This window comes from Doryrhamphus excisus, chromosome 13 (genome assembly GCF_030265055.1).
Source record: "Doryrhamphus excisus isolate RoL2022-K1 chromosome 13, RoL_Dexc_1.0, whole genome shotgun sequence".
Lineage (NCBI taxonomy): Eukaryota > Metazoa > Chordata > Actinopteri > Syngnathiformes > Syngnathidae > Doryrhamphus > Doryrhamphus excisus.
This window is the reverse complement of record NC_080478.1, coordinates 18,434,154-18,460,387: the sequence shown is the minus strand read 5'-3', so window position 1 is coordinate 18,460,387 and position 26,234 is coordinate 18,434,154. Positions and strand designations below refer to the sequence as shown.

General features: G+C 39.0%; 2 protein-coding genes across 7 annotated transcripts in view; one reads left to right on the top strand and one right to left on the bottom strand.

The window, feature by feature from the left end:
* Positions 1 to 26,234, bottom strand: part of LOC131140537 (sushi domain-containing protein 4-like) — a 55,891-nt gene that overhangs the window by 7,175 nt on the left and 22,482 nt on the right. The window contains exons 6-10 of one of the 3 annotated variants that reach the window (XM_058091050.1): positions 14,721 to 14,888; positions 3,811 to 3,944; positions 3,354 to 3,548; positions 1,711 to 1,902; positions 138 to 329 (exon numbers count right to left, since the gene is read on the bottom strand). In XM_058091050.1, the coding sequence (XP_057947033.1) occupies positions 138 to 329; positions 1,711 to 1,902; positions 3,354 to 3,548; positions 3,811 to 3,922 (691 nt within the window). In that variant the 5' untranslated portion in view covers positions 3,923 to 3,944; positions 14,721 to 14,888. Of the gene's footprint in view, positions 1 to 137; positions 330 to 1,710; positions 1,903 to 3,353; positions 3,549 to 3,810; positions 3,945 to 4,439; positions 4,958 to 5,108; positions 5,324 to 14,720; positions 14,889 to 26,234 lie in introns of those variants that run through there. The other 2 variants (XM_058091051.1, XM_058091049.1) reach the window with 2 other exon arrangements.
* Positions 4,465 to 26,234, top strand: part of fsip1 (fibrous sheath interacting protein 1) — a 41,789-nt gene continuing 20,019 nt past the window's right edge. The window contains exons 1-9 of one of the 4 annotated variants that reach the window (XM_058091054.1): positions 4,465 to 4,826; positions 5,098 to 5,167; positions 5,664 to 5,733; positions 5,798 to 5,970; positions 6,037 to 6,118; positions 6,192 to 6,281; positions 6,742 to 6,869; positions 8,411 to 8,524; positions 11,495 to 11,629. In XM_058091054.1, coding sequence (XP_057947037.1) covers positions 5,679 to 5,733; positions 5,798 to 5,970; positions 6,037 to 6,118; positions 6,192 to 6,281; positions 6,742 to 6,869; positions 8,411 to 8,524; positions 11,495 to 11,629 — 777 coding nt within the window. In that variant the 5' untranslated portion in view covers positions 4,465 to 4,826; positions 5,098 to 5,167; positions 5,664 to 5,678. Of the gene's footprint in view, positions 4,827 to 5,097; positions 5,168 to 5,191; positions 5,734 to 5,797; positions 5,971 to 6,036; positions 6,119 to 6,191; positions 6,282 to 6,741; positions 6,870 to 8,410; positions 8,525 to 11,494; positions 11,630 to 26,234 lie in introns of those variants that run through there. The other 3 variants (XM_058091056.1, XM_058091055.1, XM_058091052.1) reach the window with 3 other exon arrangements.

Genomic DNA, 26,234 nt, shown 5'->3' with positions numbered 1-26,234 from the left:
GGCCACCAGTCCAGGGTGTACCCCGCCTCTCGCTCGAAGACAACTGGGATAGGCTCCAGCACCCTCGTGAGCATAAGCAGTAATAAATGAACGAAAAACTACGAGTGACACTAAGAGTGTCACTAAGAGTGACATACCTTGTTTGACACAGCTTATCTGCATGGGGCCATCCCACTGTCCATACTGACAGGTCAGGTAGTTGTACTTCCCCTTGAGAATGAAGCCCGTGTGACAGAAGAACTCAACGACGGTGCCGTGGGAAAACATTCGACAGGGGGATGGGTGGCACGTGTAACCCCCGTTCTCTGGTTCGGACAGGGGCAGACAAGCTGGTGGAGAAAACAGACAAATCTTGAATAGTTTTCTGAATGACTTATGAATGTGAATGCTTTTTACATTATGAGCTGTTCTTAAGTAAAAGATGCACTACCTATCACCGTACTTTGGTACGAGGTGCATTATTAAAAAAAAACAAAACTGTATTATGGAAAGCAGGAAGTGAACAAATGTAACAGTTACTGATTGTAAAAGTACCAGATGGAGGGGTAGGATTTAATAAGCTTTGCTTCTTCCTACTCCTTTTGGACATGTGGAACTAGGAACTGATTATGTGATGCATTCAATTGTAATCTGATGCATGTTCAAATGAAAAAAAAACATAAAAAAATAAATAAATAAAAATTTAAAACAAAAAAAGCGGTACAAAATGAATGAATGAAAATATTTTTTTAATTAAATTTAAAAAATAAAATTAAAAAAAACTTAAATTATATTAGAAAGCAGGAAGTGAACAAATGTAACAGTTACTGATTGTAAAAGTACCAGATGGAGGGGTAGGATTTAATAAGCTTTGCTTCTTCCTACTCCTTTTGGACATGTGGAACTAGGAACTGATTATGTGATGCATTCAATTGTAATCTGATGCATGTTCAAATGAAAAAAAAAAAATTAAAAATAATTTTTAAACCAAAAAGCGGTAGAAAATGAATGAATGAAAATATTTTTTTTATTAAATAAAAAAACACTTAAATTATATTAGGAAAGCAGGAAGTGAACAAATGTAACAGTTACTGATTGTAAAAGTACCAGATGGAGGGGTAGGATTTAATAAGCTTTGCTTCTTCCTACTCCTTTTGGACATGTGGAACTGTGAACTGATTATGTGATGCATTCAATTGTAATCTGATGCATGTTCAAATGAAATAAAACTATTACCACTACCATAAATGAAAAAACTGTGGACACATTTTCTGTTCATGTTTATTTTTTTGTGTAGCTGAATAACCATTGTGTTAGCATATCTTACACCTATTCAGCCTGTTCTATATTCTTTTATTAAAGTTAGAACTTGCCTTTGAAGAGGACGTAATGTCTGTTTTGGTCAAGTAGTTTGTTAAATAAATTACCTGCAAAAAATGCGACTTATGTATGTTTTTTTCTACCTAATTATGCATTTTTGGCCTTGTGTGACTTATACTCCGGGGCAACTTATAGTCCAGAAAATACGGTACATAGAAATGTCATGCAGGAGGCACTTTCAGTATACGTCAGCTGTTTTTTTTTTAATATCAAATGCATTCAGTATATTTTTATACTCTACTGCCAAGATGGAGGATTATATTTCTCCTATTAATGATCAACATGTAATAACAACAACAACAGCGCCTCACCAGCCATGAACGTTACTGACCGAGTATTTCAGTATCATACCATCGCTCTGTGTGCAGTGAGGAGGTTCTGAGGACCAGCGTCCTGGCGAGATGCAGGTGAGAATGTTGGGTCCATCTGGCGTATAACCAGGGTCACAGCTGTACTGCAGTACTGTGCCTACAGGGAAAAAGCCCCTGTTGGTTTCTGTGTGGTTTACCCAGCTGTTTTCAACCATGTACGGCCTCACGCACCCTGCGAGGAAAACCAAAAATAAGAAGAAATTCTGGGAAAGCTCATGTTTTCACTTGAATTAAGGCAATAAACATTTTCAGCCTAGGACACGGCTGTTTTCATTTGAAATAACTCATGACGGTAATTTACTGTGGCGTACCATCAATAACTATGCGGACAAATTAATTCCTGGGGAAACAATTTCTATTTGTGTTTTTCAATTTCAATATTTGTGTACAAGGTAGGATAAAAGTACAGTACATCACAGAAGTGAGTATACGCCTTAAATTTCAGCAACAATTTTATTCATGGTGGCACGGTGGATTAGTGGTTAGCGCGCAGACCTCACAGCTAGGAGACCATGTTCAATTCCACTCTCGGCCATCTCTGTGTGGAGTATGCATGTTCTCCCTGTGCATGCGTGGGTTTTTTTCCGGGTACTCCGGTTTCCTACCATAATCATGGCTGTGTGTTGAGTCATTTTCATTGGATAGTCACCCTATATTTTTTTCCGGGTACTCCGGTTACCACAATCATGGCTGTGTTGAGTCATTTTCATTGGATAGTAACCCTATATTTTTTTCTGGGTACTCCGGTTACCACAATCATGGCTGTGTTGAGTCATTTTCATTGGATAGTAACCCTATATTTTTTTTCCGGGACTCCGGTTTCCCTCGCACATTCCAAAAAACATGCTAGGTTAATTAGCGACTCCAAATTGTCCATAGGTATGAATGTGAGTGTGAATGGTTGTTTGTGTATATGTGCCCTATGATTGGCTGGCCACCAGTCCAGGGTGTACCCCGCCTCTCGTCTGAAGACAGCTGGGATAGGCTCCAGCACCCCCGCGACCCTCGTGAGGAAAAAGCGGTAGAAAATGAATGAATGAATGAATTTTATTCATTCTTAGGAAGAGCAGCTAGTCCGGGGTGTACACCGCCTCTTGTCCTAAAGATCGCTGGGATAGGCTCCAGCATACCCACGACTTTAGTGATGACATGCGGCATAGAAAATCAATTTGTAGATGGATAGTAAAAGCATTCATTCATTAATTTTCTATCGCTTTTCCTCACGAGGGTCGCGGGTGGTGCTGGAGCCTATCCCAGCTGTCTTCAGGCAAGAGACGGGGTACACCCTGGAGTGGTGGCCAGCCAATCACAGGGCACATATAGACAAACAACCATTCACACTCACATTCATACCTATGGACAATTTGGAGTCGCCAATTAACCTAGCATGTTTTTGGAATGTGGGAGGGAAACTGGAGTACTCTGAAAAAAATATAGGGTTACTATCCAAAAAAAATGACTCAACACACAGACATAATTGTGTAAATATGAACCTAGCTTTAGACAATTTAGACAATAATTGCTATATGTTGCCTCATTTTCAGAGGGCAGTAGACATATTACAGAGGAGTGTACTCACTTTTGCGATATTATTGACTAATTTAAATATACAAATTCAAACACCTTGCTCTTTGACACAGCTGATCTGAACAGGGCTGTCCCACTCCCCATATTGACAGGTAAGAAATTTGTAGTCTCCCTTCAGGATGTAGCCTTCATCGCAGTAGAATTCTATCACAGTGCCGTGAGAAAGTCTCCGACATGGGGAGGGGTGGCAGTTGTAGCCTCCGTTTTTTGGTGCGTGTGGAGGCTGGCATACTGTCAACAAAAAAAAAAAAACGAGTTAATTCCGCTACTTTGACTGTGACCAAATTAAGTTAATATTATACAGAATCTTGCAATGCATTCTTCGAAGGAATTGTGCCCGCCACAGATAAATTTGGACTGCAACAAATAGATTTGATCTACTTTTTTTTTAGTTTCTTTGAGACAGCGGCTCATGTGTACGCTAGTCGGTAAAAACAATCAAGTTTGGGTGCTGCGTTTAGGTTTTATATTCACTCATCCAAAACCCTCTTACCTAAACCTTGCCCAGAGGTAACCGCCGTCAGTGCCAGCAACAAGCACATTGACCATTGACAAGCGTGGCCCCGACGGACTTCTGATGTTGCCTCCGTCTTTCCATTGCTCATTTTCTCCTGCGGTCAACACACCCTGAAATGATTTATAAATATGAAATATGAATGGACAAGACTGTGTCATATATAACATAAATCCATAGCTTGGACCACCAACTGCAGGTACTCTGCATGAGTTGGAAAGGGACCAGGGAAAGGACGCTATAATGGGACAGGGACAAATGCAGTATCCAGCGTTTTTACAAACATAGGCTTAATTAATTCATATGGTTAAATTAATACGACGCCTGCCAACACAAAGAAAGCACACTTCTTTATATAGACTACTTCCAAATACGATGCATTTGGTGTGTTTGTTAATGGTTAAATGACATATTTTCGGAACGGGATTTAAATTAACATTCGACATAATATTTTTTTTAAGAATTAAGTCTGCATTGGTGACTATATGTTGATGTTAAGTGTGCTGCAAGGTGTAAATATCATAATACCAAATTATGTTTTATAGCTACCTGTCGTTAAGAAGCTACGTAATGCTTAATAAAAGATAATATTATATTACGGTACCCACCAGTGAAACAAGGTCTTGGATTCTCCACCCTCGTTTTATCACAATGTTGACATTTAATAACACTATCCTGGACCTGTTTGTATATTTAACAAAAACAAAGACTAAATGCGGCTAGCCGACTAGCTACCTAACAGCTAACCTGCTACCTGCTACGCTAGCTAGCTAGCCTGATGGGATGCACTGACGGTTTGAGACAGCACCGCCTCCATTATCTTGCTCCATAGTAACAAAACGCATACTTCCGTAGTTACAACATCCGGGACATTTGGCGTCTATAGCAACCAAACATAATGCGGAAGAGCAAATACACAAAGATAGACGTTAGTATCGTAACAAAATAAAACATACAGAAGGCGAATATTTTTCGTTGGACATCGAAACAATGCGGTACGTTAATAAAATTGATATAATGTATCTGTGTGTAACCATAGCTAAACAGCATTAGATCGCAATTTGCATGAAAACATGAAATGATGACTTTTACGTCGAAAAACATGCTTTCATGGAATACAAACCATACGTACCTATACCGTCACATAGACATTAAATGAAGAGTAGTCACTTGTGTATTCATGAATGATACTCTCTAATATATAAGCTTTTTAGTATCGTTGGCTTTTCAAGTTGATAAACGCTTTTTCGGACTTTTTTGTCACAGATTGAACGCACCATAATGGAAATGACTTCCAGACCTGAATCAGCTGGATCTTCTTCGAATATAAACATAGGTTAGTTTCATGTTATGCAGTATTACACAACACCAAATACAATATATGACTACATAAGACTAAATGCGGCTAGCCGACTACGTCCCAACAGCTAACCTGCTACCTGCTACGCTAGCTAGCTAGCCTGATGAGATGCACTGACGGTTTGCGACAGCGCCGCCTCCATTATCTTGCTCCATAGTAACAAAACGCATACTTCCGTAGTTACAACATCCGGGACATTTGGCGTTTATAGCAACCAAACATAATGCGGAAGAGCAAATACCACAATGTTAGACGTTATTATCATAACAAAATAAAACATACAGAAGGCGAACAATTTTCGTTGGACATCAAAACAACAAACCATACGTACGTATACCGTCACATAGAAATTAAATGAACAGTAGTCACTGGTGTATTCATGTATGATACTCTCTAATATATAAACTTTTTTTTTCGTAAGTATCGTTGGCTTTTCAAGTTGATGAACGCTTTTTCGGACTTTTTGTCACAGATTGAACGCACCATAATGGAAACTACCTCCAGGCCTGAATCAGCTGGATCTTCTTCGAATATAAACATAGGTTAGTTTCATGTAGTGCAGTATTACACAACACAAAAATACAATATATGACTACATTTTGACAGAGGGCCAGTTTGATATAAATGCCACTGATGAAGAAAAGCAAGACCCTGAGCTCCAGAAGGCCATTGAGGAAATGAGAAGACTTGATGAAGTACTTTCTACATGCATGTGTAGACTAAAAAAAACCAAGAGTCAAAGGAAAGCACTCCAAGCACAACTGTGGCAAGAGCTAAAGGTAAGAAAAGTAACATTGTTTGGTTTCTTGATGCCTGTCACTTTAAAAGTGTATATTTTATTCAAGGAAACTTTTGAAGGAGGCTGCTCTGAAAGTAGCCATGAAGCGATGAACGCAAGGCTGTTTATGGCTTTAGAAGCACCCGTTGGTAAGCCATGGAATAAAAAAAATAATATGTTGATAAAGTCTTATGATTAGTGTATAATGTTCTTTCCTTGAAGGGCCCCCAGTGAGCGACGACTTTGTGACGGTGTTTCAAACTCAGTTAAGTGACTTTGAACTAGACAGAAGACTGCAACGCTTACTTGAAAGTGAGTATGCACCAACATTGTTATTATTACTTGCTGTGTTGGTAGAAGCTGCCGTGTAAGCATACAAATGTACACTAGATGGCGCCATAATCTCATAAACTCCCTATGGCTTACAATTGCGTTGGTAGAAACTGCCATGTAAGCATACAAATGTACACTAGATGGCGCCATAATCTCATAAACTCCCTATGGCCTACAATTGCGTTAGTAGAAGCTGTCATGTAAGCATACAAATGTACACTAGATGGCGCCATAATCTCAATAAACTCCCTATATGGCCTACAATTGCGTTAGTAGAAGCTGTCATGTAAGCATACAAATGTACACTAGATGGCGCCATAAGCTCTGTAAACTCCCTCTATGGCCTACAATTGCTTTCAAGCAGTCCTTGTGTATTTTGTTAATATTTTATACATAAGTTATTATTAAGTTAAGTTAATTTTAAGTTATTTCTTGACAGGTGACGAGGTATCAGACAACTGGAGCGACGCGTCGGAGTCAGTGTGCGAGGAGACAGCCGAAGAGAGCCACGGCGAAGACGCCAATGGCAAGAAAAAACAGAAGAACTTTGTCAAGAGGAACATTGAGGTATGTCAAAGTTCACGTGAGGGCAAATGCAGTTATGAGAGTCATGGCATGACCGGGAGCGAGTCTCCTCGCTATTTGTTTTCCCAGTCTTGACTCTGGTTGAGGAGAAAAACACATTGCAGGCCCACAAGGGTACCACTGTTAAAGTGAATGGAATGGGATGGGGTTGGGATTTATGTCAATGAAGAGATGGACATTATTAACTATTAATACGAGTGGGGGGGGGGGGTGCTGGAGCCTATCACAGCACATATAGACAATTAATCTAGCATGTTTTTGGAATGTGGGAGGAAACCGGAGTAAACACCCACACACACAAACTCCACACAGGGTGGGATTGAACTCGGGCCTCCGAGCAGTGAGGCACACGCGCTAACCGCTCGTCCACCGTGCAGCCCCGGTATGGTCATCACACTTGTTTTTTTTCAATAACATCCATTTGGTACTTTTACAATCAGTAACTGTTACATTTGTTCACTTCCTGCTTTCCCTAATTTTATTTAATTTTATTTTTTCATTAAAAAAAGTGTTTAATTTTAAAAGTTTATTTTATTTTATTTTTTTATTAAAAAAATTGTTTTTAATTTTTTTAAATTATTTCATTTTTTTAATGGTTTAATTTCATTTGAACATGCATCAGATTACATTTGAATGCATCACATCATCAGTTCACAGTTCCACAAGGTCCAAAAGGAGTAGGTAGAAGCAAAGCTTATTAAATCCTACCCCTCCATCTGGTACTTTTACAATCAGTAACTGTTACATTTGTTCACTTCCTGCTTTCCTAATATAATTTAATTTTATTTACTTTTATTTTTTTAATAAAAAAAAAGTTTAATTTTTACATTTTTTAAATGGTTTTATTTCATTTGAAAATGCATCAGATTACAATTGAATGCATCACATAATCAGTTCACAGTTCCACATGTCCAAAAGGAGTAGGAAGAAGCAAAGCTTATTAAATCCTACCCCTCCATCTGGTACTTTTACAATCAGTAACTGTTACATTTGTTCACTTCCTGCTTTCTTAATTTAATTTAATTTAATTTAATTTAATTTAATTTAATTTAATTTAATTTAATTTAATTTAATTTAATTTAATTTAATTTAATTTAATTTAATTTAATTTAATTTAATTTAATTTAATTTCTCCTCTCTTGTAGAGAAGTATTGGATGACATTTTTAGCTAATTGGTTATTTTTAGCCTTATGCATTATTTTAGCTGTTTGAAGATGAACTATATCAGCAAGTTGAAGTATTTGTGATTTTAGAAATAAGGAGTTAGTATGTTCTCTGTTGGCGGCATTATGAATTATCCTTACTGGCCTTTTTTTTGCAGTACATTTAGCGAGTGAAGATTGCTTTTTACCATAGATGTTAGTACCATAATCATAATTTTAGTGAGTTTTCAAACAGTATTGAAATATCAAGATATGTGAAGTATCAGAGGGCATATCAATATTACATACCGTATGTTCCTGTTCATTTTTGATGTTACTTACCAAATGTCAACCTCTCTAAATGTTGTGTGCTGCACTAGCTAGCAAGTGGCAAAGGGGGCCAAGTGCTGTTGACACAGGCAGAGGAAGAGCGCCTGGCCGAGCTCCTGCGAGACATAGATGAAGAGGAAGAGGACGGTGACGCAGACAACGGGGTAGGCTGCCATGAGAACACTAACAGGCAACATATGACATTTGCAAGGTCTCTCGCTTCTTAAAGGCGCAGGCACTATATTACACTTCATATCACATCTTTTGACTGCCTTGTATTTGTATTTTTCTTCATTTAGCCATTTTTATGCTTGAAAGTAATCCATTTAGGCCATGGAATACATACATATTCCTTAAATGTGTATAATAATAATAATTACTATTATTATCATTATTATTATTATTATACAATATTATTATATTATTATATGAAAAGTGGTAGAAAATGAATGAATGAATGAATAATTATAATAATAATAATAATAATTATATAGTTATAATAATATAAAAGTAATTATAGAATTGTAATAATAATGATAATGATAATAATAATAATAATAATAATAATAATAATAATAATTATTATTATTATATAATTATAATATAGAAGTAATTATAAAATTGCAATAATAATGATAATAATAATAATTATTATTACATAATAATACATACAATACATACAATTTCCTTAAATGTGTATAATAATAATAATAATAAAGATAATAATATTAATTATTATTATATATATAATAATAATTATTATTATTATTACATGCAGGAATACATGCAATTTCCTTAAATGTGTATAATAATAATAATAATAATTATTATTATTATTATTATTATATAATTATAATAATACTACTACTACTAATAATTATATAATAATAATAATAGTTATATTATTATATAATAATAATAATTTTCATTATATAATTATAATAATCTAAAAGTAATTATTCAATTGTAATAATAATGATAATAATTATTATTATTATTACTGTAACATAATAATAATAATAATAATAACGATAATAATGTTAATAATAATAATAATTATTATTACATGCAAGAATACATGCAATTTCCTTAAATGTGTATAATAATAATAATTATAATAATAATTATTATTATTAATACATAATAATACATACAATACATACCATTTCCTTAAATATGTATAATAATAATAACGATTATAATAATAATAACAGGCAACATATGACATTTGCAAGGTCTCTCCTGTCTGGAGATTTTTGGATGCGTAGTTTGAACGGGCGATGATTCCATTTCACAGCATCTGCTATGGACATTTTCAATTTCTGGAGATATTTTTATATTTTATGAGGAAAGCGTCGTTTCCAGTGTTGAACAGTCGCTCTCATACATGAACCAGCCAGGTCCGTTATCATGGTCAGGATCACATCCCCCCCCCACCCCAAACCCCCGTCCACTGTGGATATTTTAAAGTCTGCCAAGCTACTGAGATGGCCTCCAGGCAGACCATCCTCACCCCCCCCCCCCCCCCCCCCCCCCAAAAGCCGCATAGATGAACCAGATGCATTTGACACGAAACGCCACGTTAGCGATTCTTTTCATCTTCATATTTTCACTATGATTCTACCCATGAAACTGCCAAGCCGGAATCTTACATAAAGTTTTATAACCTGAGCCTTTTATAACCTGAATTTTTAGAGCCTGAGACCCGGGACCGTCTGGACCGTCTAGGAGACCAGGGTTCAATTTGCGACTCCAAATTGTCCATAGGTATGAATGTGAGTGTGAATGGTTGTTTGTCTATATGTGCCCTGTGATTGGCTGGCCACCAGTCTAGGGAGAAGACAGCTGGGATAGGCTCCAGCACACCTGCGACCCTTGTGAGGATAAGCGGTAGAAAATGAATGAATGACTAATAATAAATATCAAGGCTGCATGGCGGTCAAGTGGTTAGTGCGCAGACCTCACAGCTAGGAGACCAGGGTTCAATTCCACCCTCGGCCATCTCTGTGTGGAGTTTGCATGTTCAGGGAGAACATGAGTGGGTTTTCTCCGTGTACTCCAGTTTCCTCCCACATTCCAAAAACATGCTAGGTTAATTAGTGACTCCAAATTGTCCATAGGTATGAATGTGAGTGTGAATGGTTGTTTGTCTATATGTGCCCTGTGATTGGCTGGCCACCAGTCCAGGGTGAACCCCGCCTCTCGCCCGAAGACAACTGGGATAGGCTCCAGCAACCCCGCGACCCTCGTGAGGATAAGCGGTAGAAAATGAATGAATAATAATGGCTGAAACAGGCTGCACGGTGGAGGAGTGGTTAGCACACAGGCCTCAAAGCTTGAAGACCCGAGTTAAATTCCATCCTCAGCCATCTCTGTGTGGAGTTTGCATGTTCTTCCCGTGCATGCGTGGGTTTTCTCCGGTTTCCTCCCACATTCCAAAAACATGCTAGGTTAATTAGCGACTCCAAATTGTCCATAGGTATGAATGTGAGTGTGAATGGTTGTTTGTCTATATGTGCCCTGTGATTGGCTGGCCACCAGTCCAGGGTGTACCCCACCTCTCGGCCGAAGACAGCTGGGATAGGCTCCAGCACCCCCGCGACCCTCATGAGGAAAATCGGTAGAAAATTAATGAATGAATGAATGAAGTACAACCAAGCGGCTGTACGGTGGTAGAGTGGTGAGCACAGCTAGGAGACCCGAGTTCAATTCCACCCCCGGTCATCTCTTTGTGGAGGTTGCATGTTCGGGGAGAACATGCGTGGGTTTTCTCCGGGTACTCCGGTTTCCTCCCACATTCCAAAAACATGCTAGGTTAATTAGCGACGGTGTTTAATTACTTAATGACATTTTGTTTGTATTTTCCTAATATATTTTTAAGTCTTTAAAGGGCTTACTGCTAGTGTATTTTTCGAATATATTTTATATAGTTTATATTTTGTAGTACATATTGTAGTACATATCGATGTATTTTGTGGACAGTGACAGTTTTTAGTTTATAGTCAGTATATGTGACCTAACTGTTCAGATAAAACTGTTGTGTTGAGCTGAGATCAAAGTTTAGGTCTTATGGCCAGATTAGGACATTTTGTTTGGGTGGTCTATGACTTATTTAACTGATGCACGTCTTCCAGGAGAACATGTGGGCCTTGCCGGCGTCGACGAGCCAGGGTTACGTCCAAGGTAACGCCGACCTGGAGCGACTCAATGCCATTGACGCTGAACTCCGTGTTTTCCAACTACCTTCACTGCAAAACTCCTTCAATGAGGTACAGTACGTATAGTTCTACTACAACAGCAGAGTCACTGAATATATACATTTGTGACTCGTTTGAGTGTTAAAAAAACTGTTTATAACCTTCTAAATGTTTTTTTTACTATTATTAGAGCCACATAGAGATAAAATAGCACCCCTATAGTCACCTTTACACTTGAATTACCGGAGTAGAATACAAACGCTACTACTGCAGTTTAAGAATGGACTCATAATGCAGTGAAATCACTTAGTATTAACAAGCAGAGAATATTGACACAGGAGCTGCTGTCGGCTACTCTCTACACTGCTGACCCACTGCTAGCACTCAGCAATCAACTGACACTAACTTCTTAAAGGCACAGGCACTATATTACACTTGATATCACATCTTTTGAGTGCCTTTGTATTTTTATTTTTTATAATTTTATAATTTTTTTTATAATTTGTATTTTTGTTCATTTAGCGATTTTTATGCTTGAAAGTACTTAATTTAGGCCATGGAATACATACAATTTCCTTAAATGTGTATAATAATAATACTAATAATAATACTAATAATACTACTACTAATAATAATAATAATTATTATTTGTTATTACTATTATTATTATATAACTAATTAAGTAATTAAAAAAAGTAATTAAGTAATCAATAATAATAAAATAATAATAAAGTAATTATAAAATTATAATAATAATGATAATAATAATAATTATTATTACATACAGGAATACATACAATTTCCTTAAATGTGTATAATAATAATAATATAATAATAATAATACTATATTATTATTATAATCATTATAATAATAATAATAATAATAATTATTATTATTATTATTATACACATTTAAGGAAATTGTATATATTCAATTGTATGTAATCAATTAATAATAATAATAATAATAATAATAAATTATTATTATACACATTTAAGGAGATTGTATGTATTAAATTGTATGTAATCAATTAATAATAATTATTATTATTATTAATAAAAAGGAAATTGTATGTATTCAATTGTATGTAATCAATTAATAATAATAATAAATTAATAATAATAATAATAATAATTATTATTATTATACACATTTAAGGAAAGTGTGTGTATTCCATTGCCTAAATTATTAAATAATAATAATTATAATAATATTATAATATAATAATACTTATTATTATTGTTATTATTATTGAAAGAATAGGAGAAACTGCAGTTTTTAATGATTATTATTTTAATTATTAATTTAATTATTATTTTTAATTATTAATTTTAATTATGAACAAATACTTATCTAGCTTTTCCAGATTTAGTTCAACATAAATGGCACACATTTTAAGCATCGTTTGCTTTTCACCGTCTGAGAAATTGATACCAAATCAGCAAGTCCCCCTGTAGATCGATGGGCCTAAGATTCATGGAATCAAGGAGATATAGGAAATAGACATCCAACATATGATCTAGTATCTACAGCCTGTAAGACACTGCCGTGACTTTTTCAGCATGGTTTTCTGAAAACATCCCTCCAATAAGCCAAACACGACCTTATAAAATAATCCTGAGCATCTGTAGTACATTTGGCAAAGCAAGGCCCCTGAAAGACAAGAAGTCGTCTGAGGTCAGAGACTCGAAGTAGATTGGAGCAGACATTTGACTCTGTTCCTCGAGGAACTCTGTGGGGAGTACTCGGGAAATCTGGGTTAAGTGGGCTTGTTGATAAAGTGATGGAAGTGCGTTACAGCGGCGGTAGAGTTGTATTCTACACTAGCTTCTCGGGGTCAGGAGACCATAGCTACCAGTAAGTATGCTGTATGGTGTCAAGACTTTGGTTCGCGTTAAGTCACGGTAAGTCGGACCCATTTCCAATGGGAGTTGAACTCCAGTCAGTTGGCTGCAGGATTGGGTTTCTGGTTTTTGCACGGTGGCTGCACGGTGGACGAGTGGTTAGCGTGCAGGGCTCACAACTAGTAGACCCGAGTTCAATTCCACTCTCAAGCATCTCTGTGTGGAGTTTCCATGTTCCCCACATTCCAAAAAACATGTTAGGTTAATTAGCGACTCCAAATGGTCCATAGGTATGAATGTGAGTGTGAATGGTTGTTTGTCTATATGTGCCCTGTGATTGGCCGGCGACCAGTACAGGGTGTACCCCGCCTCTTGCCCAAAAACAGCTGGGATAGGCTCCAGCACGCCCCGCAACCCTCGTTAGGATAAGCGGTAGAAAATGAATGAAGTAATATTTAAGGGCTGCACGGTGGGCTAGTGGTTAGCATGCAGGGCTCACAACTAGTAGACCCGAGTTCAATTCCACTCTCAAGCATCTCTGTGTGGAGTTTGCATGTTCCCCACATTCCAAAAAAACATGCTAGGTTAATTAGCGACTCCAAATTGTCCATAGGTATGAATGTGAGTGTGAATGGTTGTTTGTCTATATGTGCCCTGTGATTGGCTGGCCACCAGTCCAGGGTGTACCCCGCCTCTCGCCCAAAAACAGCTGGGATAGGCTCCAGCACCCCCCGCAACCCTCGTTAGGATAAGCGGTAGAAAATGAATGAAGTAATATTTAAGGGCTGCACGGTGGTCTAGTGGTTAGCGTGCAGGGCTCACAACTAGTAGACCTGAGTTCAATTCCACTCTCAGGCATCTCTGTGTGGAGTTTGCATGTTCTCCCCGTGCATGCGTGGGTTTTCTCCGGGTACTCCGGTTTCCTCCCACATTCCAAAAACATGCTAGGTTAATTAGCGACTCTCACATTCCATAGGTATGAATGTGAGTGTGAATGGTTGTTTGTCTATATGTGCCCTGTGATTGGCTGGCCACGAGTCTAGGGTGTACCCCGTACTCCTGGTCGGGGATGAGATCCTACCCCAAGTATGTCGAGGTCTTGTTTGTTTGTGAGTGTAAGGCAAAACTCGTATTTTTTGGGTCGTGATCACAGATACAAACGACCGAAATTCTGCAATACGTTTTTTGTCGGGTGGCGTAAGATAAATAGTGAAAATCATTGTCATCCGGGAGAAAGTAGAATACTTCAGGATTTGCAAAAGATACCCATTCTTCTGAACACCACATGTTGGATTTTCCAGTCTGATCTTTACATTACCGTCACATCAAACAGTGCAGAAGTCTTGCTTCAGACCAAATGACCAGGCACTGATCTTATGGTTGGACATCATCCCAAACGTGAGCTCAGAGGGTTATCTCAGGACGTTATCCCGTCGTACTTTCGCCACATGGCATCTTTTTTTTTTCCTTCGTTCTTTTTGGACCCCTTAAGAGAAAAAAAGACAAAATATTACTAAAGAAAATCAATCAATCAGTAATAAATAAATAAATATAATAATAACAATAAAACGGCAAATAATAAAAACTTAAGAAACCACATATAGTTGGTGGGTAGACAAATTATTTTTTTCAGATTAAAATGAACAAAGCATTATTAGAGCCCTGTAGACATGACAAAACACGACTATAGTCACATTTATACTCTTTTTATTTACAACATATTGCGCAACTGCAGGGTCTTGAGACACATGCTAACTCGCAAACTAGAGAGCTATAGCGACCTAAACGGTAGCCTTCAAGTTATTTCCTTTAAACTTAAATAGCCAAAAACGTACCACTTCCACACGGATAGGGAGGATAACTATTAACAGTTGTTTAACCTTTAACATGAACATTAATCAAACGTAATCATTTTTTCTGGGTACATGATACCATACAGCATCCATATCAAACTTGCGCGGGCCGCACTAACATTAAACTTTCATATCAATGCGGGGGGCCTCAAACTAAGTGTCCTGTGGGCCACATTTGGCCCGCGGGCCGCATGTTTGAGACCCCTGCCATACAGCATCCATATCAAACTTGCGCCGGCCGCACTAACATTAAACTTTCATATCAAGGCGGGGGCCTCAAACTAGTGTCCTGCGGGCCACATTTGGCCCGCGGGCCGTATGTTTGAGACCCCTGCCATACGGCATCCATATCAAACTTGCGCGGGCCGCACTAACATTAAACTTTCATATCAAGGCGGGGGGCCTCAAACTAGTGTGGCCCGCGGGCCGCATGTTTGAGACCCCTGCCATACAGCATCCATATCAAACTTGCGCAGGCCGCATTGACATTAAACTTTCATATCAAGGCGGGGGGCCTCAAACGAGAGTCCTGAGGGCCACATTTGGCCCGCGGGCCGCATGTTTGAGACCCCTGCCATACAGCATCCATATCAAACTTGCGCGGGCCGCACTAACATTAGACTTTCATATCAAGGCGGGGGCCTCAAACTAAGTGTCCTGCGGGCCGCATGTTTGAGACCCCTGCCATACAGCATCCATATCAAACTTGCGCGGGCCGCACTAACATTAAACTTTCATATCAAGGCGGGGGCCTCAAACTAGTGTCCTGCGGGCCACATTTGGCCCGCGGGCCGTATGTTTGAGACCCCTGCCATACGGCATCCATATCAAACTTGCGCGGGCCGCACTAACATTAAACTTTCATATCAAGGCGGGGGGCCTCAAACTAGTGTGGCCCGCGGGCCGCATGTTTGAGACCCCTGCCATACAGCATCCATATCAAACTTGCGCAGGCCGCATTGACATTAAACTTTCATATCAAGGCGGGGGGCCTCAAACGAGAGTCCTGAGGGCCACATTTGGCCCGCGGGCCGCATGTTTGAGACCCCTGCCATACAGCATCCATATCAAACTTGCGCGGGCCGCACTAACATTAGACTTTCATATCAAGGCGGGGGCCTCAAACTAAGTGTCCTGCGGGCCGCATGTTTGAGACCCCTGCCATACAGCATCCATATCAAACTTGCGCGGGCCGCACTAACATTAAACTTTCATATCAAGGCGGGGGGCCTCAAACTAAGTGTCCTGTGGGCCACATTTGGCCCGCGGGCCGCATGTTTGAGCAAAATTGAGCAAATACCTTCAACTAGCCTCATTTATTTATTGCGAAATCCTACGGCGTCACATGGAAACGAGGTCTATAATGTGCGGTCTATGATGCCAAACTGTCTGCATGCCGTCAAATAAATAAGCTAAATGAACATGGCAAGAAGTAGCGTACTGAGACCGGATCATTTCGGTGTCAAGGTAAGCGAGTCAAATGCCTGATTCAGCTGAATCAGCCCCACAGCTGCATCAGCAGACCAGAGCTCATAATTAAGATCATCTTGAGTGGGTTGTTTTAAGACAATCCAGCCCTTGTTTGAGTCCCCTCCTTTATATATTATGAATGAACCTTTGGTGCAAAAAAAAAAAAAAGTGATATTACTGGCCAGCTGGATGTGTCAGGTTGGATGACCTACTTTCTCCACTTTAATCATCTTGCACGATTTAAAAGAGAATCATCTCCATCTATCTGTCATCTGCTCCGTATTAATGCTGACATGGTCATTGCAGGTATTCTCCTGGAGAAACGTAACCAAACATTGACTATTGTTGTTGAGTGACGGCGCCATTAAGAAATAACAGCACAATATAACAGCGTTATTGTTTTCCAGTTATGAGGAATTAAGGGTCGCGGAGGGTGCTGGAGCCTATCCCAGCTGTCTTCAGGCGAGAGGCGGGGTACACCCTGGACTGGTGGCCAGCCAATCACAGGGCACATATAGACACAAGGGAGCAGTTTTTAGATGTCATTTCACTTCAACAATAACAACATTGTAGGGCGGCACGGCGGTCGAGTGGTTAGCGCAGCTAGGAAACCAAGTTCAACTCCACCCTCGGCCATCTCTGTGTGGAATTTCGCTTGTTCTCCTCGTGCATGCGTGGGTTTTCTCCGGGTACTCCGGTTTCCTCCCACATTCCAAAAACATGCTAGGTTAATTAGCGACTCCAAATTGTCCATAGGTATGAATGTGAGTGTGAATGGTTGTTTGTCTATATGTGCCCTGTGATTGGCTGGCCACCAGTCCAGGGTGTACCCCGCCTCTCGCCCAAAGACAGCTGGGATAGGCTCCAGCACCCCCGTGAGAATAAGCGGTAAAAAATGAATAATAATAATAATAATAATAATAATAATAATAATAATAATAATAATAATAATAATAATAATAATAATAATAATAATAACATAATAACAATAATAACATAATAATGATGATGATGATAACGACAGCGGTTGAGTGGTTAGCGCGCAGACCTCAAAATTAAAATAAAAATAAAATAATAAAAACGAAATAAAAATAAAAATAAAATAAAAATACAAAAAATAAAAATGGTAACGATGTCGGGCGAGTGGTTAGCGCGCAAACCTCACAGCTAGGAGACCTGGGTTCAATTCCACCCTCTCGGCCCAAGACAGCTGGGATAGGCTCCAGCACCTCCGCAAGGATAAACAGCAGAAAAGGAATGTATAATAATAATAATAATAACAACAATAATAATAATAATAACGACGGCGGTCGAGTGGTTAGCGCGCAGACCTCACAGCTAGGAGACCTGGGTTCAATTCCACCCTCTCAGTCCAAGACAGCTGGGATAAGCTCCAGCACCCCCGCGAGGATAAGCGGCAGAAAATGAATTAATAAAAATAAATATAAAAATAAATAAAAATATAAAAATATAAAAATATAAAAATATAAAAATATAAAAATATAAAAATATAAAAATATAAAAATATAAAAATATAAAAATATAAAAATATAAAAATAAATATAAATATAAAAATAAAAATAAAAATAAATACAAAATACAAAATATACAAATATAACTACAAAAATAAAAAAATAAAAAAATAATAACAATAAATAATAAAAACACAACATTTCGTCTATGTACTGTTTATAGGAGAAAGATGGGCCGTGTACATTTTTTAGATTTTCAAGTGGGCCCTGAGTTTGTAACGTTTGTGAACCCCTGTACTAAACCATTTGGAAAGAAACCGCTGGTGTACCCGGGAATAAATGTCGTACAGGAACATCAAGGAAAACATGAGCAGTGGATGACCGAAAGGAAAAGGAAAGCTGTTAGTAAAGACGCTAAAACAACTTTTAGGGACATCAGCAACAACCTACAGGAGGGCAGGAACGAAAACAGCACTATCTACTTTTCATAAACGACAATGGGGTACTAATTCAAATACTTAACTAATTACTAGCGCTGACTACTTTTTAAAAGTATTTTCCCCAACATGGACAATGACACAGTAAATATTCTCCGGCTGCAGATGTAGCTACCTGTAAAACTGGTTGTAAACCAAGAAAAAGATGGTTGCCCGCCACACATGCACCATAAAAAAGTCGATGGTTCCTCACATGGTTGCTGCAGATGCTTAAATCTCTTTCACGGTAATTCATTGCCTCTACATTGGTGGCTGTAAATCCTTAAAAGTCATCATAAAAATAAAAATGCTTTGTTTTGAGTTGACTGAGCTTCTTTGTAGAAGCGGACACAGGTCAGAGTTCCTAAGTGAAACCAGTCTTTGTCTGGTGAAGACAAATCAGTGTCATCAGGGGCTGTGTTGTTGCACCACGGAGACCAAAAATGTTTAATCATGGCCTGTTCTCGGGTTTGATGCCAAAGATCACCTCATACTTCGAAATGAACACCGAGTCCTAGCTCTTACATCTATTTTGAGAACTCAAAATTATGGGTCAGGCAATATCAATTCAAAGTTAGTCATTTAATGACATAACAACTAGTGTCACTCATTGAGCAATCAATCCTAAAATCCAATGTTGGGTAACAGTTTAGGTTTGAAAAGCGCTACACAAATAAAATGTATTATTATTATTATTATTATTATTATTATTATTATTATTATTATTATTAGTGGCAAAAATCACAAGATGAGAAGGTGAGAAGCTCAACATAGAACCACTTCTCCTGGCCGGATGAGGTGGCTTGGGCGTAACTCTGGACATAACTCTCTGATTTCAGAACATTTGCAATAAAAGAGACTGTTGGAACTAACACACTCACATTCATACCTATGGACAATTTGGAGTCGCTAATTAACCTAGCATGTTTTTGGAATGTGGGAGGAAACCGGAGTACCCGGAGAAAACCCACGCATGCCAAGTGTGGCCGAAGGTGGAATTGAACCCGGGTCTCCTAGCTGTGAGGCCTTCATGCTAACCACTCCTCTAGAAAATTCATGAATTCATTCATTTTCGACTGCGTATCCTCACGAAGGTCACAGGGGTATGCTGGAGCCTATCCCAGCTGACTTCGGGCGAGAGGCGGGGTACACCCTGAACTGGTCGCCAGCCAATCACAGGGCACATATAGACAAACAACCATTCACACTCACATTCATACCTATGGACAATTTGGAGTTGCTAATTAACCTAGCATGTTTTTGGAATGTGGGAGGAAACCGGAGTACCCGGAGAAAACATGCAAACTCCACACAGAGATAGCAGAGGGTGGAATTGAACTCGGGTCTCCTAGCTGTGAGGCCCGTGTGCTAACCACTCGTCCACCGTGCAGCCTTGATGTCTATTATTAATTAATTTTCTACCGCTTATCCTCACGAGGGTCGCTGGGGTTGCTGGAGCCTATCCCAGCTGTCTTCACACTGGACTGGTGGCCAGCCAATCACAGGGCACATATAGACAAACAACCATTCACACTCACATTCATACCTATGGACAATTTGGAGTCGCTAATTAACCTAGCATGTTTTTGGAATGTGGGAGGAAACCAGAGTACCCGGAGAAAACCCACACAAAACTCCACACAGAGATGGCAGAGGGTGGAATTGAATTCAGGTGTCCTGGCTGTGAGGCCAGCGTGCTAACCACTAGTCCGCCGTGTAGCATTGATATCTATTATTCATTCATTCATTTTCTACCGCTTATCCTCACGAGGGTCACGGGGGTGCTGGAGCCTACCCCAGCTGACTTCGGGCGAGAGGCGGGGTACACCCTGGACTGGTGGCCAGCCAATCACAGGGCACATATAGACAAACAACCATTCACACTCACATTCATACCTATGGACAATTTGGAGTCGCTAATTAACCTAGCATGTTTTTGGAATGTGGAGGAGGAAACCGGAGTACCCGTGGAAAACCCACGCATGCACGGGGAGAACATACAAACTCCACACAGAGATGGCCGAGAGTGGAATTGAACTCTCCAAGCTTTGTGCTAACCACTTGGTCACCGCGCAGCCCGTATGGATGACTTAACTTGACAATATCATTAAAGACTTAAAACTCGACTTTCACATCAATGACTCGAAACATGACTCAGACGTTAATATGATGACGTAAAAGTACTTGAGAGTGTGTCCAACTTACGTGACGTCATTGAATGCATCTGTTAACGCCCAATCAGGTTTAAAGAACAAACAACAAATGTGCGGACTACATATTTTTATGCACTAAATAATTCATAAGACCTTGATCTGTCTTATGTTGACTTGAAACTGGACTTGAACATGGATGGTTTTTTGCATTTGGTGGAGGTTTTGCTTGGGTGAAGCCAGCTTGTTAGGTCTAGTATGAACCAAGATGTTGGCACAATGTCAGTCAGCACATCAGAGCGTAATTAGAGGCCTGCTGGAGGTTAAGAAGGTCCAACTTCAGAAAGGGAATCATGTTTTCTCTGTCATTAGGACATATTAGCACACATGGAAAGGCGTAGTACAGACTGTATGAGGTCTTACTGTACGCTCCCGATTCATGTTGGACCAAAAGTTCCAAAAACGAGTCTGATGCGGATTCTACCGAGTGACCACTTTCTTTTCTTAATGACAGAGATCTCGTGTTGTTGTTGTTGTTGATTCACCACCTCAATGCCATTCGCTCAATTGCCAAACAAAAGTTAGATTATTTTGTACAAAACAAAAACATGACATGTGGAAGAGTTTGCAGCAGTGGAATGGGCAGATGACTCATTTCCCAGCATGCTTTGCTGTAGTCAAAATGATCACCTCTTAACCAGGGGTCTCAAACACGCAGCCCGCGGCCACAGAACAATCTGCAAAAAAATTGCACATTTTTAATATTAATCCGCAAAAAAAATGCGCATTTTTAATATCAATCCGCAAAAAAATTGCGCATTTTTAATATTAATCCGCAAAAAAATTGCAAAAAAATTGCAAAAAAATAAGCAAAAATTTTGCACATTTTTTGTAAAATTGTAATCATTTTTTTCTTTGAAAATTATTTTTTTTCCTGTAAACAGAAAAATATCAGGTATACTTGTTAATTTGACCCAGCATGTACATAGCAGGGGTCCATTTCCCAGCATGCTTTGCTGTAGTCAAAATGATCACTCTGACCGTCTAATACCGCTTAACCAGGGGTCTCAAACACGCAGCCTGCGGCCACAGAACAATCTGCAAAAAAAATGGCATATTTTTAATATTAATCGGCAAAAAAATTGCAAAAAAAATCAGCAAAAATTTTGCACATTTTTTGTAATATTTTAATCATTTTTTTCTTTGAAAATTATTTTTTTCCTGTAAACAGAAAAAAAATCAGGTATACTTGTTAATTTGACCCAGCATGTACATAGCAGGGGTCTCAAACTCAATTTACTTGGGGGCCACTGGAACTAGGGTCTGGGCGAAACTGGGCCGCATCAGGTTTTCAAAAAAAATAGTAATAATCTGAGGAATGGGCAGATTACGCATTTCCCAGCATGCTTTGCTATAGTCAAAATGATCACTCTGACCGTCTAATACCTCTTAACCAGGGGTCTCAAACACGCAGCCCGCGGCCACAGAACAATCTGCAAAAAAATTGCATATTTTTAATATTAATCGGCAAAAAATTGCAAAAAAAATCAGCAAAAATTTTGCACATTTTTTGTAAAATTTTAATAATTTTTTTCTTTGAAAATTATTTTTTCCTGTAAACAGAAAAAAATCAGGTCTACTTGTTAATTTGACCCAGCATGCGGCCCGCAGGACACTAGTTTGAGGCCCCCCGCCTTGATATGAAAGTTTAATGTCAGTGCGGCCCGCGCAAATTTGATATGGATGCTGTATGTCAGGGGTCTCAAACATGCGGCCCGCGGGCCAAACGTGGCCCGCAGGACACCAGTTTGAGGCCCCGCCTTGATATGAAAGTTTAATGTCAGTGCGGCCCGCGCAAGTTTGATGTGGATGCTGTATGGCAGGGGTCTTAAACATGTGGCCCGCGGGCCAAATGTGGCCCGCAGGACACTAGTTTGAGGCCCCCCGCCTTGATATGAAAGTTTAATGTTAGTTGCGGCCCGCGCAAGTTTGATGTGGATGCTGTATGGTATCATGTACCCAGAAAAAATTATTACGTTTGATTAATGTTCATGTTAAAGGTTAAATAACTGTTAATAGTTATCCTCCCTATCCGTGTGGAAGTGGTAAGTTTTTGGCTATTTAAGTTTAAAGGAAATAAATTGAAGGCTACCGTTTAGGTCGCTATAGCTCTCTAGTTTGCGAGTTAGCATGTGTCTCAAGACCCTGCAGTTGCGCAATATGTTGTAAATAAAAAGAGTATAAATGTGACTATAGTCGTGTTTTGTCATGTCTACAGGGCTCTAATAATGCTTTGTTCATTTTAATCTGAAAAAATAATTTGGGTTACATTTGGGTTATTTCTAACCAATCATTTTTTAGTGTGACAACCAAAAAAAAAAAAAATTACATATTTTTATATTTTTACAATTCGTCAGTGCTTCCTGAACGCAACACTCCCTGTGAAAAGCAGGTATCCACTGTACTGCTAAGTGTATTATTTTACATTTCAGGTGGTTAAACTATCTTTTCTGATCCCTCTAGACTCCTCGTTTCTATTTGGTTGAAAGAAATATTCCAAGTTGCTAAAATACTTCATGCTAAGCAGAATTTCTTCCAGTATTTTAGGATTTATGCGCACAGTAGATGGAAGTTGATTGCACATGAAGGAGTTTGTTGGTTGTCCACCAAGACTTTTAGCCTTTAGTGTTACGCCGACAAGAATTTGCTGCCAGTGAAAAAACTGCAATGCTTGACTGTACCGTAGTAGACCCAGCTCTGAAAAATACTTTCATGTAGAAATATGTAAAATGTGTTTAAAACTGGACTTACATCCCGAAGTATGTGCTTACAATTAAAATGTAAAACAATCACTAACCCTGATCGATACGTCACTGCTAAACCTCTGCCCAATTCCGTCACTTAGCTAATAGAAGGTAACTGCAACATTTTCCAACAAATGACACAAACAGCATAAGATTAGAACAAGTTCTTCAATATGGCCGAATGTTAAATATCAAGCGCATCTGGAGAGAATCTTATGTCCCCGGCGCCCTTTTTTGCACTCTTCGTCTTCCAGTGACATGTGCTGTGAACAGGCAAGAACAATATGTGTTCCACATTCGGACTGCAAAACACTTTGACCCTTTATGACAGGGGTCTCAAACTTAATTTACTTGGGGGGTCACTGGAGCTCGGGTCTGGGGCGAAACTGGGCCGCATCAGGTTTTCCAAAAAAAAAAAAAAATAATCTGAGGAATGGGCAGATTACGCATTTCCCAGCATGCTTTGCTGTAGTCAAAATGATCACTCTGACTGTCTAATAGCTCTTAACCAGGGGTCTCAAACACGCGGCCCGCGGCCGCAGAAAAATCTGCAAAAATTTTGCACATTTTTTGTAAAAATCTTTTCTTAAATTTTTTTTTTCTGTAAACAGAAAAAAATCAGGTATACTTGTTAATTTGACCCAGCATGTATAGCAGGGGTCTCAAACTCAATTTACTTGGGGGTCACTGGAGCTAGGGTCTGGGTGAGACTGGGCCGCATCAGGTTTTCCAAAAAAATAAAAATAATAATCTGAGGAATGGGCAGATTACGCATTTCCCAGCATGCTTTGCTGTAGTCAAAATGATCACTCTGACTGTCTAATACGTCTTAACCAGGGGTCTCAAACACGCGGCCCGCGGCCACAGAAAAATCTGCAAAAAAATTGCATATTTTTAATGTTAATCCGCAAAAAAATCTGCAAAAATTTTGCACATTTTTTGTAATTTTTTTTTTCTTTAAAATTTTTTTTTTCTGTAAACAGAAAAAAATCAGGTATACTTGTTAATTTGACCCAGCATGTATAGCAGGGGTCTCAAACTCAATTTACTTGGGGGCCACTGGAGGTAGGGTCTGGGCGAAACTGGGCCGCATCAGGTTTTCCAAAAAAATAAAAATAATAATCTGAGGAATGGGCAGATTACGCATTTCCCAGCATGCTTTGCTGTAGTCAAAATGATCACTCTGACTGTCTAATAGCTCTTAACCAGGGGTCTCAAACACGCGGCCCGCGGCCGCAGAAAAATCTGCAAAAATTTTGCACATTTTTTGTAAAAATCTTTTCTTAAATTTTTTTTTTCTGTAAACAGAAAAAAATCAGGTATACTTGTTAATTTGACCCAGCATGTATAGCAGGGGTCTCAAACTCAATTTACTTGGGGGTCACTGGAGCTAGGGTCTGGGTGAGACTGGGCCGCATCAGGTTTTCCAAAAAAATAAAAATAATAATCTGAGGAATGGGCAGATTACGCATTTCCCAGCATGCTTTGCTGTAGTCAAAATGATCACTCTGACTGTCTAATACGTCTTAACCAGGGGTCTCAAACACGCGGCCCGCGGCCACAGAAAAATCTGCAAAAAAATTGCATATTTTTAATGTTAATCCGCAAAAAAATCTGCAAAAATTTTGCACATTTTTTGTAATTTTTTTTTTCTTTAAAATTTTTTTTTTCTGTAAACAGAAAAAAATCAGGTATACTTGTTAATTTGACCCAGCATGTATAGCAGGGGTCTCAAACTCAATTTACTTGGGGGCCACTGGAGCTAGGGTCTGGGTGAGACTGGGCCGCATCACGTTTTCCAAAAAAAAAACCCTTTAAACTTAAATAGGCAAAAACTTACCACTTCCACACGGATAGGGAGGATAACTATTAACAGTTATTTAACCTTTAACATGAACATTAATCAAACGTAATAATTTTATCTGGGTACATGATACCATACAGCATCCATATCAAACTTGCGCGGGCCGCACTAACATTAAACTTTCATATCAAGGCGGGGGCCTCAAAGTAGTGTCCTGCGGGCCACATTGGGCCCGCGTGTTTGAGACCCCTGTTGTATATAGTTCATGGTATTTGTAAAACAACCTCTTTGTGTGTCATTTATGTTGCAAAAGCAAAAAATATTTCCATCAAAGTCAATGTTATGCTTGAAATCTATCTTGTTGTTTTTATAGTCGGGAACTGATATTTCCCTGAAACATAGCAATGTTCTAGTGCTGGTTACTTCATTCATTCATTCATTCATTTTCTACCGCTTATCCTCACAAGCGTCGTTGGGGGGGGTACACCCTGGACTGGTGGCCAGCCAATCACAGGGCACATATAGACAAACAACCATTCACACTCACATTCATACCTATGGACAATTTGGAGTCGCTAATTAACCTAGCATGTTTTTGGAATGTGGGAGGAAACCGGAGAAAACATGAAAACTGGGGGTGTATTGAACTCGAGTCTCCTAGCTGTGAGGCCTGCATGCTAACCACTAGACCGCCGTGCAGCCTGTTTTTTTTAGCTGTTTTCATTATATTCACAAATATACACAAATATATCAATTTTTAACCTAGCATGTTTTTGGAATGTGGGAGGAAACCGGAGTACCCG